Source organism: Nerophis ophidion, linkage group LG26, assembly GCF_033978795.1.
Source record: "Nerophis ophidion isolate RoL-2023_Sa linkage group LG26, RoL_Noph_v1.0, whole genome shotgun sequence".
Taxonomy (NCBI): domain Eukaryota; kingdom Metazoa; phylum Chordata; class Actinopteri; order Syngnathiformes; family Syngnathidae; genus Nerophis; species Nerophis ophidion.
Genome location: NC_084636.1, coordinates 33013837 through 33032727, shown reverse-complemented (window position 1 = coordinate 33032727; position 18891 = coordinate 33013837). Strand labels below are relative to the sequence as shown.

Genomic DNA, 18891 nt, shown 5'->3' with positions numbered 1-18891 from the left:
AAAGTTGCGAATGTTCTCTACTAAATCCTTTCAGCAAAAATATGGCAATATGGCGAAATGATCATAGAATGGACCTGCTATCCCCGTTTAAATAAGAAAATCTCATTTCAGTAGGCCTTTGAGTTCTTTAGCAGGCGTCCACTTCAGTCTCATATCTTTTGGTATTTCACAAATGCTAACTGTAACCATGTTATTGTTAGTGTGTTTGCATCGCGCTGTTAGCATGCTAGCGTTTTTTTAATTTTTTTTAGCTAATTTTCCCGTACTTTGTGTTACTCCACACTACCTGGAAACTGTTAGCGTTTCAGTTTGGCTTCGGCTCGTCAACATTCGCACAAAATGTCTACCGAAACGGCGATTTCTAGATGTTTGAAAGAAAATGGACATGAAAACTAAGTCCTTTGACTGGTCAGTTGGGGGCCCCCCCTGAGATAGACTTCATTGATGACATCATTGCGTCCATCAAAGCAGAAGAAGAGCACGGTAACCACGGCGATGACGCGCGGCGTTTATGAGGCGGGGTCTCACCATCCGACGGCGCAGTAGACCACGCCCACAAGCATCAGGGCGAAGGCGAGGTGCCAGGAGTAGCACATGGTGAGGAACATCACGTTGCCGTGGTCCTCGGGGTCCCAGGCGGGGCCCCCGGGGGGGTAGAGCACGAAGCCGATCTGAGGGCGAGGGAAAAGGCGGAGTCAGCAAGGCGTCGCCACGGCGACGGACACATCACGCAGCCGCCCACCTGCCAGAACCAGCTGCCCTGCAGCAGCGTGAGGGCGCAGCGCAGCAGCTCCAGCAGGACGTTGCCTCGCTGGAAGAGCTCCAGGAAGCACACGCAGGCTCCGCCCATCACGGCGTGGAGCAGCAGTGTGTGCAGGTGCACGTCCAGCAGCTTCCTGCCGTGCAGGTGGTACAGGAAGAGGAACCCTGCCAGGAACACGGGCAACATCAGGACACCTTCTGGACCCAGGTGGCTTTCATCAGGGCTTGCAGCAGCCAATAATATATACACTTACTTTTTCATTTTACTGTAAAATATACTGTTTTAAATTGTATAATTAAGTGTTTTTAATGTAAAATATACAGTGTTTGACTGTAAAATATTGTGTTTTTATTGTAAAATATACAGCTTGACTGTAAAATATTGTGTTTTACTGTAAAATATACAATTTGAAATTGTGAAGTGAAGTGAATTGTATTTATATAGCGCTTTTTCTCTATGGACTCAAAGCGCTTTACATAGTGAAATTAAATTGTATAATATAGTGTTTTTACTGTAAAATAAATAGTTTTAAATGGTATAATCTAGTGTTTTTACTGTAAAAATATACCGTTGTTTTATTGTAGAATATAATGTTTAACTGTAAAATAGTGTTTTTACTGTCAAATATACAGTTTAAAATTGTATAATATAGTGTTTTTAATGTAAAAGTGTTTTACTTTAAGATATTTCTTTTACTGTATAATACAGAGTTTTAAGTGTAAAATAGTGTTTTTACTGTAAAATATACAGTGTTTGACTATAAAATATAGTGTTTTGCTGTAAAATATACAATTTGAAATTGTATAATATTGTATAATATGTATAATATTTTTACTGTCAAATAAATAGTTTTAAATTGTATAATATAGTGTTTTCACTGTAAAATAAATAGTTTTAAATTGTATAATATAGTCTTTTTAATGTAAATATATAGTTATTTTTACGGTATAAAATATTGTGTTATTGTAGAATATAATATTAACTCTAAAATAGTGTTTTTACTGTCAAATATACAGTTTAAAATTGTATTTATATAGTGCTTTTTCTCTATTGACTCAAAGCGCTTTACATAGTGAAATTAAATTGTATAATATAGTGTTTTTACTGTAAAATAAATAGTTTTAAATTGTATACTATGGTGTTTTTACTGTAAAAATATACAGTTTTTTACTGTATAAAATATTGTTTTATTGTAGAATATAATGTTTAACTGTAAAATAGTGATTTTACTGTCAAATATACAGTTTAAAATGGTATAATATAGTGTTTTTAATGTAAAATAGTGTTTTACAGTAAAATATTTTTTTTACTGTATAATAGTGTTTTAACGTAAAATAGTGTTTTTACTGTAAAATATACAGTGTTTGACTGTAAAATATAGTGTTTTACTGTAAAATATACAATTTGAAATTGTATAATATTGTATAATATGTATAATATTTTACTGTAAAATAAATAGTTTTAAATTGTATAATATAGTGTTTTCACCGTAAAATAAATAGTTTTAAATTGTATAATATAGTCTTTTTACTGTAAATATATAATTATTTTTACGGTATAAAATAGTGGAACACATGGAAGAGGGATGTGTACCATGGTTATGAGTTGTTTTTTTATTTTATTTATTTATTTGTTTTTTTCCCTTGGCCTCAGTCAGAACCTCCTCTCCAGGGCCCAGGCAAAGACCCATTTTTTTAATTTTTTAATTTTATTTACCTTTATCTCATCTTTTTTGTAAGGGGCGCTGGAAGCCGGCAGACCCGTCAGCGATCCTGTTCTGTCTCCCTGTAATGTTTGTCTAAACTTGAATGGGATTGTGCTGAAAATTTTAATTTTCCTGAAGGAACTCTCCTGACGGAATAAATAAAGTACTATCTAATCTAATCTATCTAAAGTGTGTTATTGTAGAATATAATAACTGTAAAATAGTGTTTTTACTGTCAAATATACAGTTTAAAATTGTATAATATAGTGTTTTTAATGTATTTATATAGTGCTTTTTCTCTATTGACTCAAAGCACTTTACATAGTGAAATTAAATTGTATAATATAGTGTTTTTACTGTAAAATAAATAGTTTTAAATTGTATAATATGGTGTTTTTACTGTAAAAATATAGTTTTTTACTGTATAAAATATTGTTTTATTGTACAATATAATGTTTAACTGTAAAATAGTGTTTTTACTGTCAAATATACAGTTTAAAATTGTATAGTATAGTGTTTTTCATGTAAAATAGTGTTTTACTGTAAAATATTTTTTTTTACTGTATAATATAGTGTTTTAACTGTAAAATAGTGTTTTTACTGTAAAATATACAGTGTTTGACTGTAAAATAGTGTTTTGTTGTAAAATATTGTTTTACTGTAAAATCTACAATTTGAAATTGTATAATATTGTATAATATCTATAACATTTTTACTGTAAAATAAATAGTTTTAAATTGTATAATATAGTGTTTTTACTGTCAAATAAATAGTTTCAAATTGTATAATATAGTCTTTTTACTGTAAATATATAATTATTTTTACTGTATAAAATATTGTTTTATTGTACAATATAATGTTTAACTGTAAAATAGTGTTTTTACTGTCAAATAAACAGTTTAAAATTGTATAATACAGTGTTTTTAATGTAAAATAGTGTTTTACTGTAAAATATTTTTTTACTGTATAATATAGTGTTTTAACTGTAAAATAGTGTTTTTACTGTAAAATATACAGTGTTTGACTGTAAAATATAGTGTTTTGCTGTAAAATATTGTTTTACTGTAAAATATACAATTTGAAATGGTATAATATTGTATAATATGTATAATATTTTTACTGTAAAACAGTTTTGAATTGTATAATATAGTGTTTTACTGTAAAATAAATAGTTTTAAATTGTATAATATAGTCTTTTCACTGTAAATATATAATTATTTTTACGGTATAAAATATTGTGTTTTTGTAGAATATAATATTAACTCTAAAAAAGTGTTTTTACTGTCAAATATATAGTTTAAAATTGTATAATAGTGTTTTTAATGTTTTTATATAGTGCTTTTTCTCTATTGACTCAAAGCACTTTACATAGTGAAATTAAATTGTATAATATAGTGTTTTTACTGTAAAATAAATAGTTTTAAATTGTATAATATGGTGTTTTTACTGTAAAAATATAGTTTTTTACTGTATAAAATATTGTTTTATTGTACAATATAATGTTTAACTGTAAAATAGTGTTTTTACTGTCAAATATACAGTTTAAAATTGTATAATATAGTGTTTTTAATGTAAAATAGTGTTTTACTGTAAAATATTTTTTTTTACTGTATAATATAGTGTTTTAACTGTAAAATAGTGTTTTTACTGTAAAATATACAGTGTTTGACTGTAAAATAGTGTTTTGTTGTAAAATATTGTTTTACTGTAAAATCTACAATTTGAAATTGTATAATATTGTATAATATCTATAACATTTTTACTGTAAAATAAATAGTTTTAAATTGTATAATATAGTGTTTTTACTGTCAAATAAATAGTTTCAAATTGTATAATATAGTCTTTTTACTGTAAATATATAATTATTTTTACTGTATAAAATATTGTTTTATTGTACAATATAATGTTTAACTGTAAAATAGTGTTTTTACTGTCAAATAAACAGTTTAAAATTGTATAATACAGTGTTTTTAATGTAAAATAGTGTTTTACTGTAAAATATTTTTTTACTGTATAATATAGTGTTTTAACTGTAAAATAGTGTTTTTACTGTAAAATATACAGTGTTTGACTGTAAAATATAGTGTTTTGCTGTAAAATATTGTTTTACTGTAAAATATACAATTTGAAATGGTATAATATTGTATAATATGTATAATATTTTTACTGTAAAACAGTTTTGAATTGTATAATATAGTGTTTTACTGTAAAATAAATAGTTTTAAATTGTATAATATAGTCTTTTCACTGTAAATATATAATTATTTTTACGGTATAAAATATTGTGTTTTTGTAGAATATAATATTAACTCTAAAAAAGTGTTTTTACTGTCAAATATATAGTTTAAAATTGTATAATAGTGTTTTTAATGTTTTTATATAGTGCTTTTTCTCTATTGACTCAAAGCACTTTACATAGTGAAATTAAATTGTATAATATAGTGTTTTTACTGTAAAATAAATAGTTTTAAATTGTATAATATGGTGTTTTTACTGTAAAAATATAGTTTTTTACTGTATAAAATATTGTTTTATTGTACAATATAATGTTTAACTGTAAAATAGTGTTTTTACTGTCAAATATACAGTTTAAAATTGTATAATATAGTGTTTTTAATGTAAAATAGTGTTTTACTGTAAAATATTTTTTTACTGTATAATATAGTGTTTTAACTGTAAAATAGTGTTTTTACTGTCAAATATACAGTTTAAAATTGTATAGTATAGTGTTTTTCATGTAAAATAGTGTTTTACTGTAAAATATTTTTTTACTGTATAATATAGTGTTTTAACTGTAAAATAGTGTTTTTACTGTAAAATATACAGTGTTTGACTGTAAAATATAGTGTTTTGCTGTAAAATATTGTTTTACTGTAAAATATACAATTTGAAATTGTATAATATTGTATAATATCTATAACATTTTTACTGTAAAATAAATAGTTTTAAATTGTATAATATAGTGTTTTTACTGTCAAATAAATAGTTTCAAATTGTATAATATAGTCTTTTTACTGTAAATATAAAATTATTTTTACGGTATAAAATATTGTGTTATTGTAGAATATAATATTAACTCTAAAATAGTGTTTTTACTGTCAAATATACAGTTTAAAATTGTATAATATAGTGTTTTTAATGTGTTTATATAGTGCTTTTTCTCTATTGACTCAAAGCACTTTACATAGTGAAATTAAATTGTATAATATAGTGTTTTTACTGTAAAATAAATAGTTTTAAATTGTATAATATGGTGTTTTTACTGTAAAAATATACAGTTTTTTACTGTATAAAATATTGTTGTATTGTACAATATAATGTTTAACTGTAAAATAGTGTTTTTACTGTCAAATATACAGTTTAAAATTGTATAATATAGTGTTTTTAATGTAAAATAGTGTTTTACTGTAAAATAATGTTTTTACTGTATAATATTGTGTATTTACTATAAAATATACAATGTTTTACTGTAAAATATACAGTTCTTATTGTTAAAGTTTTTCACTGTAAAATAAACAGTGTTTTTACTGTATAATATAGTGTTTTAGTGTTATTATTAACATAAAACAATAATCGTTTATAACATAACTTCAGTTAATAACGAAAATATAATCGTTCATAACATAAAAACTATAATTGTTAATAATATAAAAACTATAATAATTAATAACATAAACACTATAATTGTTAATAAGATGAAAATATAATAGTTAATAACAAAAACTATAATTGTTAATAATATAAAAACTATAATAATTAATAACATAAACACTATAATTGTTAATAAGATGAAAATATAATAGTTAATAATATAAAAACCATAATAGTTAATAACATAAAAACTATAATTATTAAATATAAAAACTGTAATAATTAATAATATAAAACTATAATAATAATATAAAAATTATAATAGTTAATAACATAAAAACTATAATTGTTAATAATATAAAAACTATAATTGTTAATAACAAAAACTATGAGTTAATAATATGAAACTATAATAGTTAATAATATAAAACTAAAAGTTATTATAAAACTATAATAGTTAATAATGTAAAAGCTATAATAGTTAATAATATAAAAACTAGAATAGTTAATAACAAAAACTATAATAGTTCATGACAAAAATCTATAATCGTTAATAACAAAACTATAATAGTTAACATAAAAACTATATTGTTAATAAAATAAAACTACAATAGTTAATTACAAAAAACTATAATCATTTATAACAAAACTATAATAGTTAATAACATAAAACTATAATCAATTTTAACATAAAAACTATAGTAGTTAATAAATTAGAATTATAATGTTAATAACATAAAAGCCATAATAGTTGATAATATTACAACTATAGCAGTTAATCATATAAAAACTATAAAAAGTTATTAACATAAAAGCGATATTATTTTACAACATAACAACTTAATCGTTAATAACATAAAACTATAATAGTTAATAATATAAAAACTATAATAGTTAATAAGATAAAAACTATAATAGTTAATAACAAAAACTATAATAGTTCATAACAAAAAATGATGGGTTCCCACTTCTCTGTGAGCGCTTTGAGTATCTAACAAGAGAAAAGCGCGATATAAATCTAATCCATTATTATTATTATTATTATTAAAACTATAATCGTTAATAACAAAACTATAATAGTTAACATAAAAACTAAAATGTTTTAAAAATAAAACTACAATAGTTAATAACAAAAAACTATAATCATTTATAACAAAACTATAATAGTTAATAACATAAAATCTATAATAAATTTTAACATAAAAACTATATTAGTTAAAAATTTGAATTATAATGTTAATAACATAAAAGCCATAAGAGTTGGTAATACAACAACTATAATAGTTAATCATATAAAAACTATGATGTTAATAAAATAAAACTACAATAGTTAATTAAAAAAAACTATAATCATTTATAACAAAACTATAATAGTTAATAACATAAAACTATAGTAGTTAATAAATTAGAATTATAATGTTAATAACATAAAAGTCATAATAGTTAATAATATTACAACTATAGCAGTTAATCATATAAAAACTATAAAAAGTTATTAACATAAAAGCAATATTATTTTACAACATAAAGACTTAATCGTTAATAACATAAAACTATAATAGTTAATAATATAAAAACTATAATAGTTAATAAGATAAAAACTATAATAGTTAATAACAAAAACTATAATCGTTAATAACAAAACTATAATAGTTAACATAAAAACTATATTGTTAATAAAATAAAACTATAATAGTTAATTACAAAAAACTATAATCATTTATAACAAATCTATAATAGTTAATAACATAAAACTATAATCAATTTTAACATAAAAACTATAGTAGTTAATAAATTAGAATTATAATGTTAATAACATAAAAGCCATAATAGTTGATAATACAACAACTATAATAGTTAATCATATAAAAACTATAAAAAGTTATTAACATAAAAGCTATATTATTTTACAACATAACAACTTCATCGTTAATAACATACAACTATAATAGTTAATAATATAATAACTATATTAGTTAATGCCATAAAAACTGTAATAGTTTATAACATAAATATAATAGTTCAATGAACAGGTTAATAGTTAACAGGGGCCTGGATGACATCACTTTTTAGAAAATGTATTTTAGGATAACTTAAAAACTGTACCCACAAGTAATAGTCTTATATGAATTACTATTTGCCATACAGTGTACACTGTATGTACAGTATTTGTGAGACAGCGCCCTCTGTGGGATTGAAAGCTGCACTACTCTTTCCCCCCTGCAGATAGTGCCACCAAACGGCGTGTTGAATAAAAATGTTGAAATGTGAGAATGTGTTAGCCAAAAGTTGAAAGGTTGTTTCAGGAAGATGATCAGCATGGAAGAATGTTGGCTGAAGTTTGCATCGTAACCACTTGTCTCACCTTCGTTGAAGAAGGCCAGCGCCATCATCAGCCTGTCCAGTGCCAGCGGCATGGCGTCCGTGGTGTGCACCATCAGCGACACGCCTCCTGCCAGGCCGAAGAAGAGATACATGGTGGCGTGCTGCCAGTTCATCACATCTTTCCACTGCTTCTCTGAGGAGTCGTACAGCTGGAGGCGTGGCCCGTCTGCCAGGAACTGCTCTGCCAGGATGCCTTCAACCATCATGTACATTAACATTACTGTTAGCATGTCTAAACCATCATGTACATTAACATTACTGTTAGCATGTCTAAACCATCATGTACATTAACATTACTGTTAGCATGTCTAAACCATCATGTACATTAACATTACTGTTAGCATGTCTAAACCATCATGTACATTAACATTACTGTTAGCATGTCTAAACCATCATGTACATTAACATAACTGTTAGCATGTCTAAACCATCATGTACATTAACATTACTGTTAGCATGTCTAAACCATCATGTACATTAACATTACTGTTAGCATGTCTAAACCATCATGTACATTAACATTACAGTTAGCATGTCTAAACTATCATGTACATTAACATAACTGTTAGCATGTCTAAACCATCATGTACATTAACATTACTGTTAGCATGTCTAAACCATCATGTACATTAACATTACTGTTAGCATGTCTAAACCATCATGTACATTAACATTACAGTTAGCATGTCTAAACCATCATGTACATTAACATTACTGTTAGCATGTCTAAACCATCATGCACATTAACATTACTGTTAGCATGTCTAAACCATCATGTACATTAACATTACTGTCAGCATGTCTAAACCATCATATACATTAACATAACTGTTAGCATGTCTAAACCATCATGTACATTAACATTACTGTTAGCATGTCTAAACCATCATGTACATTAACATGACTGTTAGCACATCTAAACCATCATGTACATTAACATTACTGTTAGCATGTCTAAACCATCATGTACATTAACATTACTGTTAGCATGTCTAAACCATCATGCACATTAACATAACTGTTAGCATGTCTAAACCATCATGTACATTAAAAGTACTGTTAGCATGTCTAAACTATCATGTACATTAACATTACAGTTAGCATGTCTAAACTATCATGTACATTAACATTACTGTTAGCATGTCTAAACCATCATGTACATTAAAATTACTGTTAGCATGTCTAAACTATCATGTACATTAACATTACAATTAGCATGTCTAAACTATCATGTACATTAACATAACTGTTAGCATGTCTAAACCATCATGTACATTAACATTACTGTTAGCATGTCTAAACCATCATGTACATTAACATTACTGTTAGCATGTCTAAACCATCATGTACATTAAAATTACTGTTAGCATGTCTAAACCATCATGTACATTAACATTACTGTTAGCATGTCTAAACCATCATGTACATTAACATTACTGTTACCATGTCTAAACCATCATGTACATTAACATTACTGTTAGCATGTCTAAACCATCATGTACATTAACATAACTGTTAGCATGTCTAAACTACCATGTACATTAACATTACAGTTAGCATGTCTAAACTATCATGTACATTAACATTACTGTTAGCATGTCTAAACCATCATGTACATTAACATTACTGTTAGCATGTCTAAACCATCATGTACATTAACATTACTGTTAGCATGTCAAAACCATCATGTACATTAACATTACTGTTAGCATGTCTAAACCATCATGTACATTAACATTACTGTTAGCATGTCTAAACCATCATGTACATTAACATTACTGTTAGCATGTCTAAACCATCATGTACATTAACATTACTGTTAGCATGTCTAAACCATCATGTACATTAACATTACTGTTAGCACGTCTAAACCATCATGTACATTAACATTACTGTTAGCATGTCTAAACCATCATGTACATTAACATAACTGTTAGCATGTCTAAACCATCATGTACATTAACATTACTGTTAGCATGTCTAAACCATCATGTACATTAACATTACTGTTAGCATGTCTAAACCATCATGTACATTAACATTACTGTTAGCATGTCTAAACCATCATGTACATTAACATTACTGTTAGCATGTCTAAACCATCATGTACATTAAAATTACTGTTAGCATGTCTAAACTATCATGTACATTAACATTACAGTTAGCATGTCTAAACTATCATGTACATTAACAATACTGTTAGCATGTCTAAACCATCATGTACATTAACATTACAGTTAGCATGTCCAAACCATCATGTACATTAAAATTACTGTTAGCATGTCTAAACTACCATGTACATTAACATTACAGTTAGCATGTCTAAACTATCATGTACATTAACATTACGGTTAGCACGTCTAAACCATCATGTACATTAACATTACTGTTAGCATGTCTAAACCATCATGCACATTAACATTACTGTGAGCATGTCTGAACCATCATGTACATTAACATTACTGTTAGCATGTCTAAACTATCATGTACATTAACATTACAGTCAAAATAATGTATATGATGAAACACTGTTAGCATGACATGCACACTAAGTGTGTGCAAGCTCACCCACAAAGGAGAAGAAGAGGATGAGGGAACATTCCACCACCTCCAGGCGGCGCTGTGACGCCCGGCTCGTAAGTCGCGTGGAGCCGATGTTCCTGTTCCTGCGAGTGGCGTGACACAGCGAGAACTTGGCCGTCCACCAGAGCCCGCCCAGCAGGAAGAAGGTTCCGGGTAGCGCGTGGCCCTTAAAGCTCCCCATGACCAGCACCTGGGAACCAGGAAAGGAACACGCTAGTAAAATTGTGTGTAAGCAAATGGGAACAACTGTAATAATTTACATTTATAAATACTGTTAGCATGTCTACATAATAATGTATATGATTAAATACTGTTAGCATGTCTCAACAATAATGTACATGAATAAATACTGTTAGCATGTCTACTTAATAATGTATATAATTAAATACTGTTAGCATGTCTACATGATAATGTACATTATTAAATACTGTTAGCATGTCTACATAATAATGTATATGATTAAATACTGTTAGCATGTCTCAACAATAATGTACATGAATAAATACTGTTAGCATGTCTACTTAATAATGTATATGATTAAATACTGTTAGCATGTCTACATAATGTATATGATTAAATACTGTTAGCATGTCTACATAATAATGTATATGATTAATACTGTTAGCATTTCTACATAATAATGTACATGAATAAATACTGTTAGCATGTATACATAATAATGTATATGATTAAATACTGTTAGCATGTCCACATAATAATGTATGTAATTAAATAATGTTAGCATGTCTACATGATAATGTTTATGATTAAATACTGTTTGCATGTCTCAACAATAATGTACATGAATAAATACTGTTAGCATGTCTACTTAATAATGTATATGATTAAATACTGTTAGCATGTCTACATAATGTATATGATTAAATACTGTTAGCATGTCTACATAATAATGTATATGATTAAATACTGTTAGCATGTCTCAACAATAATGTACATGAATAAATACTGTTAGCATGTATACTTAATAATGTATATGATTAAATACTGTTAGCATGTTTATATAATAATGTGTATGATTAAATACTGTTAGCATGTCTACATATTAATATATATGATTAAATACTGTTAGCATGTTTATATAATAATGTATATGATTAAATACTGTTAGCATGTCTACATAATAATGTATATGATTAATACTGTTAGCATTTCTACATAATAATGTACATGAATAAATACCGTTAGCATGTATACATAATAATGTATATGATTAAATACTGTTAGCATGTCCACATAATAATGTATATAATTAAATAATGTTAGCATGTCTACATGATAATGTTTATGATTAAATACTGTTTGCATGTCTCAACAATAATGTACATGAATAAATACTGTTAGCATGTCTACTTAATAAGGTACATGAATAAATACTGTTAGCATGTCTACATAATAATGTGTATAATAAAATACTGTTCGCATGTCTACATATTAATATATATGATTAAATACTGTTAGCATGTTTATATAATAATGTATATGATTAAATACTGTTAGCATGTCTACATAATAATGTATATGATTAATACTGTTAGCATTTCTACATAATAATGTACATGAATAAATACCGTTAGCATGTATATATAATAATGTATATGATTAAATACTGTTAGCATGTCCACATAATAATGTATATAATTAAATAATTGTAGAATGTGTACATGATAATGTTTATGATTAAATACTGTTTGCATGTCTCAACAATAATGTACATGAATAAATACTGTTAGCATGTCTACTTAATAATGTATATGATTAAATACTGTTAGCATGTCTACATAATGTATATGATTAAATACTGTTAGCATGTCTACATAATAATGTATATGATTAATACTGTTAGCATTTCTACATAATAATGTACATGAATAAATACTGTTAGCATGTATACATAATAATGTATATGATTAAATACTGTTAGCATGTCCACATAATAATGTATGTAATTAAATAATGTTAGCATGTCTACATGATAATGTTTATGATTAAATACTGTTTGCATGTCTCAACAATAATGTACATGAATAAATACTGTTAGCATGTCTACTTAATAATGTATATGATTAAATACTGTTAGCATGTCTACATAATGTATATGATTAAATACTGTTAGCATGTCTACATAATAATGTATATGATTAAATACTGTTAGCATGTCTCAACAATAATGTACATGAATAAATACTGTTAGCATGTATACTTAATAATGTATATGATTAAATACTGTTAGCATGTTTATATAATAATGTGTATGATTAAATACTGTTAGCATGTCTACATATTAATATATATGATTAAATACTGTTAGCATGTTTATATAATAATGTATATGATTAAATACTGTTAGCATGTCTACATAATGTATATGATTAAATACTGTTAGCATGTCTACATAATAATGTATATGATTAATACTGTTAGCATTTCTACATAATAATGTACATGAATAAATACCGTTAGCATGTATACATAATAATGTATATGATTAAATACTGTTAGCATGTCCACATAATAATGTATATAATTAAATAATGTTAGCATGTCTACATGATAATGTTTATGATTAAATACTGTTTGCATGTCTCAACAATAATGTACATGAATAAATACTGTTAGCATGTCTACTTAATAAGGTACATGAATAAATACTGTTAGCATGTCTACATAATAATGTGTATAATAAAATACTGTTCGCATGTCTACATAATGTTTATGGTTAAATACTGTTAGCATGTCTGCATAATGTTTATGATTAAATACTGTTAGTATGTCTAAATGTTTATGATTAAATAATGTTACTATGTCTAAATAATGTATATGATTACATACTGTTAGCATGTCTGCATGATAATGTTTATGATTAAATACTGTTAGCATGTCTACATAATAATGTATATAATTAAATATACTGTTAGCATGTCTACATGATAATGTTTATGATTAAATACTGTTAGCATGTCTACATAATAATGTACATTATTAAATACTGTTAGCATGCCTACATAATAATGTTTATGATTAAATACTGTTAGCATGTATACATAATGTATATGATTAAATACTGTTAGCATGTCTACATAATGTATATGATTAAATACTGTTAGCATGTCTACATAATAATGTATATGATTAGATACTGTTAGCATGTATACTTAATAATGTATATGATTGAATACTGTTAGCATGTTTACATAATAATGTATATGATTAAATACTGTTAGCATGTCTACATAATAATGTATATGATTAATACTGTTAGCATTTCTACATAATAATGTACATGAATAAATACTGTTAGCATGTATACATAATAATGTATATGATTAAATACTGTTAGCATGTCCACATAATAATGTATGTAATTAAATAATGTTAGCATGTCTACATGATAATGTTTATGATTAAATACTGTTTGCATGTCTCAACAATAATGTACATGAATAAATACTGTTAGCATGTCTACTTAATAATGTATATGATTAAATACTGTTAGCATGTCTACATAATGTATATGATTAAATACTGTTAGCATGTCTACATAATAATGTATATGATTAAATACTGTCAGCATGTCTCAACAATAATGTACATGAATAAATACTGTTAGCATGTATACTTAATAATGTATATGATTAAATACTGTTAGCATGTTTACATAATAATGTATATGATTAAATACTGTTAGCATGTCTACATAATAATGTATATGATTAATACTGTTAGCATTTCTACATAATAATGTACATGAATAAATACTGTTAGCATGTATATATAATAATGTATATGATTAAATACTGTTAGCATGTCCACATAATAATGTATATAATTAAATAATTGTAGAATGTGTACATGATAATGTTTATGATTAAATACTGTTTGCATGTCTCAACAATAATGTACATGAATAAATACTGTTAGCATGTCTACTTAATAATGTATATGATTAAATACTGTTAGCATGTCTACATAATGTATATGATTAAATACTGTTAGCATGTCTACATAATAATGTATATGATTAATACTGTTAGCATTTCTACATAATAATGTACATGAATAAATACTGTTAGCATGTATACATAATAATGTATATGATTAAATACTGTTAGCATGTCCACATAATAATGTATGTAATTAAATAATGTTAGCATGTCTACATGATAATGTTTATGATTAAATACTGTTTGCATGTCTCAACAATAATGTACATGAATAAATACTGTTAGCATGTCTACTTAATAATGTATATGATTAAATACTGTTAGCATGTCTACATAATGTATATGATTAAATACTGTTAGCATGTCTACATAATAATGTATATGATTAAATACTGTTAGCATGTCTCAACAATAATGTACATGAATAAATACTGTTAGCATGTATACTTCATAATGTATATGATTAAATACTGTTAGCATGTTTATATAATAATGTGTATGATTAAATACTGTTAGCATGTCTACATATTAACATATATATGATTAAATACTGTTAGCATGTTTATATAATAATGTATATGATTAAATACTGTTAGCATGTCTACATAATAATGTATATGATTAATACTGTTAGCATTTCTACATAATAATGTACATGAATAAATACCGTTAGCATGTATACATAATAATGTATATGATTAAATACTGTTAGCATGTCCACATAATAATGTATATAATTAAATAATGTTAGCATGTCTACATGATAATGTTTATGATTAAATACTGTTTGCATGTCTCAACAATAATGTACATGAATAAATACTGTTAGCATGTCTACTTAATAATGTACATGAATAAATACTGTTAGCATGTCTACATAATAATGTGTATAATAAAATACTGTTCGCATGTCTACATAATGTTCATGGTTAAATACTGTTAGCATGTCTGCATAATGTTTATGATTAAATACTGTTAGTATGTCTAAATGTTTATGATTATATAATGTTACTATGTATAAATAATGTATATGATTAAATACTGTTAGCATGTCTGCATGATAATGTTTATGATTAAATACTGTTAGCATGTCTACATAATAATGTATATAATTAAATATACTGTTAGCATGTCTACATGATAATGTTTATGATTAAATACTGTTAGCATGTCTACATAATAATGTACATTATTAAATACTGTTAGCATGCCTACATAATAATGTTTATGATTAAATACTGTTAGCATGTATACATAATGTTTATGATTAAATACTGTTAGCATGTCTACATAATAATGTTTATGATTAAATACTGTTAGCATGTCTACATAATAATGTTTATGATTAAATACTGTTAGCATGTCTGCATAATGTTTATGATTAAATACTGTTAGTATGTCTAAATAATGTTTATGATTAAATAATGTTACTATGTCTAAATAATTTATATGATTAAATTCTGTTAGCATGTCTACATAATAATGTTTATGATTAAATACTGTTAGCATGTCTACATAATAATGTTTATGATTAAATACTGTTAGCATGTCTACATAATAATGTTTATGATTAAATACTGTTAGCATGTCTGCATAATGTTTATGATTAAATACTGTTAGTATGTCTAAATAATGTTTATGATTAAATAATGTTACTATGTCTAAATAATTTATATGATTAAATTCTGTTAGCATGTCTGCATAATGTTCATGATTAAATACTGTTAGTATGTCTAAATAATGTATATGATTAAATACTGTTAGCATGTCTACATGATAATGTTTATGATTAAATACTGTTAGCATGTCTACATAATAATGTATATAATTAAATATACTGTTAGCATGTCTACATAATAATGTATATAATTAAATATACTGTTAGCATGTCTACATAATAATGTTTATGATTAAATACTGTTCGCATGTCTACATAATGTTTATGGTTAAATACTGTCAGTATGTTTAAATAATGTTTATGATTAAATACTGTTAGCATGTCTGCATAATGTTTATGATTAAATACTGTTAGCATGTCTGCATGTTCATGATTAAATACTGTTAGTATGTCTAAATAATGTATATGATTAAATACTGTTAGCATGTCTACATGATAATGTTTATGATTAAATACTGTTAGCATGTCTACATAATAATGTATATAATTAAATATACTGTTAGCATGTCTACATAATAATGTATATAATTAAAAAAAATGTTAGCATGTCTACATGATAATGTACATTATTAAATACTGTTAGCATGTCTACATGATAATGTACATTATTAAATACTGTTAGCATGTCTACATGATAATGTACATTATTAAATACTGTTAGCATGTCTACATAATAATGTTTATGATTAAATACTGTTAGCATGTATACATAATGTTTATTATTATATACTGTTAGTATGTCTAAATAATGTTTAGGATTAAATACTGTTAGCATGTCTACATAATAATGTTTATGATTAAATACTGTTAGCATGTCTACATAATAATGTTTATGACTAAATACTGTTAGCTTGTCTACATAATAAAGTAGATGATTAAAAATTAGCTGGCCGCACTTTGGACACTCCTGGCTTCCTCTCTAGCGTGACTATAAATAGCATCATTTGTGTATGAAAAGGTTGTAAGTACATCTCTGCAAATGAAAAGTGTGCAAACAGTGATTTCCTGCTACAATACGCTGTAAAGGTCGCTCATTTGTGGAGTGGGAGAGGAGGACCCTCACACCCCTCACACACACACACACACACACACACAAATGGACGATGCCTCCTCTTCAGCGTGAGCTCAAACAGTCGCGTCGCCACGGCAACCATGCAATCAAGCCCCTCCCACTGAGGCGGAACATAAAAGTGTTTCATCGCCTTTTTGTTTCATCCCAAATTCATGGCAATCAGCATCACTCAACATGACAATACAACACTATTTATAAGTACACTAGAAGTATATATGTACACTGTTTTATACGTACAGTAAAAGTATATATGTACAGTATTTATGCGTACAGTATAAGTATATATGTACAGTGTAAGTATATATGTAGAGTATTTATCTGTACAGTACAAGTGTAAATGTACAGTATAAAGATGTACAGTATTCATGCATAGTCACACATTAAAAGCGTTACTAAAACGGCCTTCTTTCATCTCCGTAATATCGCTAAAATTCGCTCCATTCTGTCCACTAAAGACGCTGAGATCATTATCCATGCGTTTGTTACGCCTCGTCTCGATTACTGTAACGTATTATTTTCCGGTCTCCCCATGTCTAGCATTAAAAGATTACAGTTGGTACAAAATGCGGCTGCTAGACTTTTGACAAGAACAAGAAAGTTTGATCACATTACGCCTGTACTGGCTCACCTGCACTGGCTTCCTGTGCACTTAAGATGTGACTTTAAGGTTTTACTACTTACGTATAAAATACTACACGGTCCAACTCCAGCCTATCTTGCCGATTGTATTGTACCGTATGTCCCGGCAAGAAATCTGCGTTCAAAAGACTCCGGCTTATTAGTGATTCCTAGAGCCCAAAAAAAGTCTGCGGGCTATAGAGCGTTTTCCGTTCGGGCTCCAGTACTCTGGAATGCCCTCCCGGTAACAGTTCGAGATGCTACCTCAGTAGAAGCATTTAAGTCTCACCTTAAAACTCATCTGTATACTCTAGCCTTTAAATAGACCTCCTTTTTAGACCAGTTGATCTGCCGCTTCTTTTCTTTCTCCTATGTCCGGTCCGATAACCATGGATGAAGTACTGGCTGTCCAGAGTCGAGACCCAGGATGGACCGCTCGTCGGGACCCAGGATGGACCGCTCGCCTGTATCGATTGGGGACATCTCTACGCTGCTGATCCGCCTCCGCTTGAGATGGTCTCCCGTGGACGGGAC

The 18891-nt window shown here is 26.8% G+C and overlaps 1 protein-coding gene across 1 annotated transcript in view; it reads right to left on the bottom strand.

Annotated features, from left to right (window-relative positions):
- tmem45a (transmembrane protein 45a) overlaps positions 1-18891 on the bottom strand; it is a 47489-nt gene that overhangs the window by 20043 nt on the left and 8555 nt on the right. Inside the window, exons 2-5 of the mRNA XM_061888878.1 lie at positions 11013-11217; positions 8425-8637; positions 743-927; positions 529-671 (exon numbers count right to left, since the gene is read on the bottom strand). Of these exons, the coding sequence (XP_061744862.1) occupies positions 529-671; positions 743-927; positions 8425-8637; positions 11013-11208 (737 nt within the window). The 5' untranslated portion in view covers positions 11209-11217. The remainder of the gene's footprint in view (positions 1-528; positions 672-742; positions 928-8424; positions 8638-11012; positions 11218-18891) is intronic.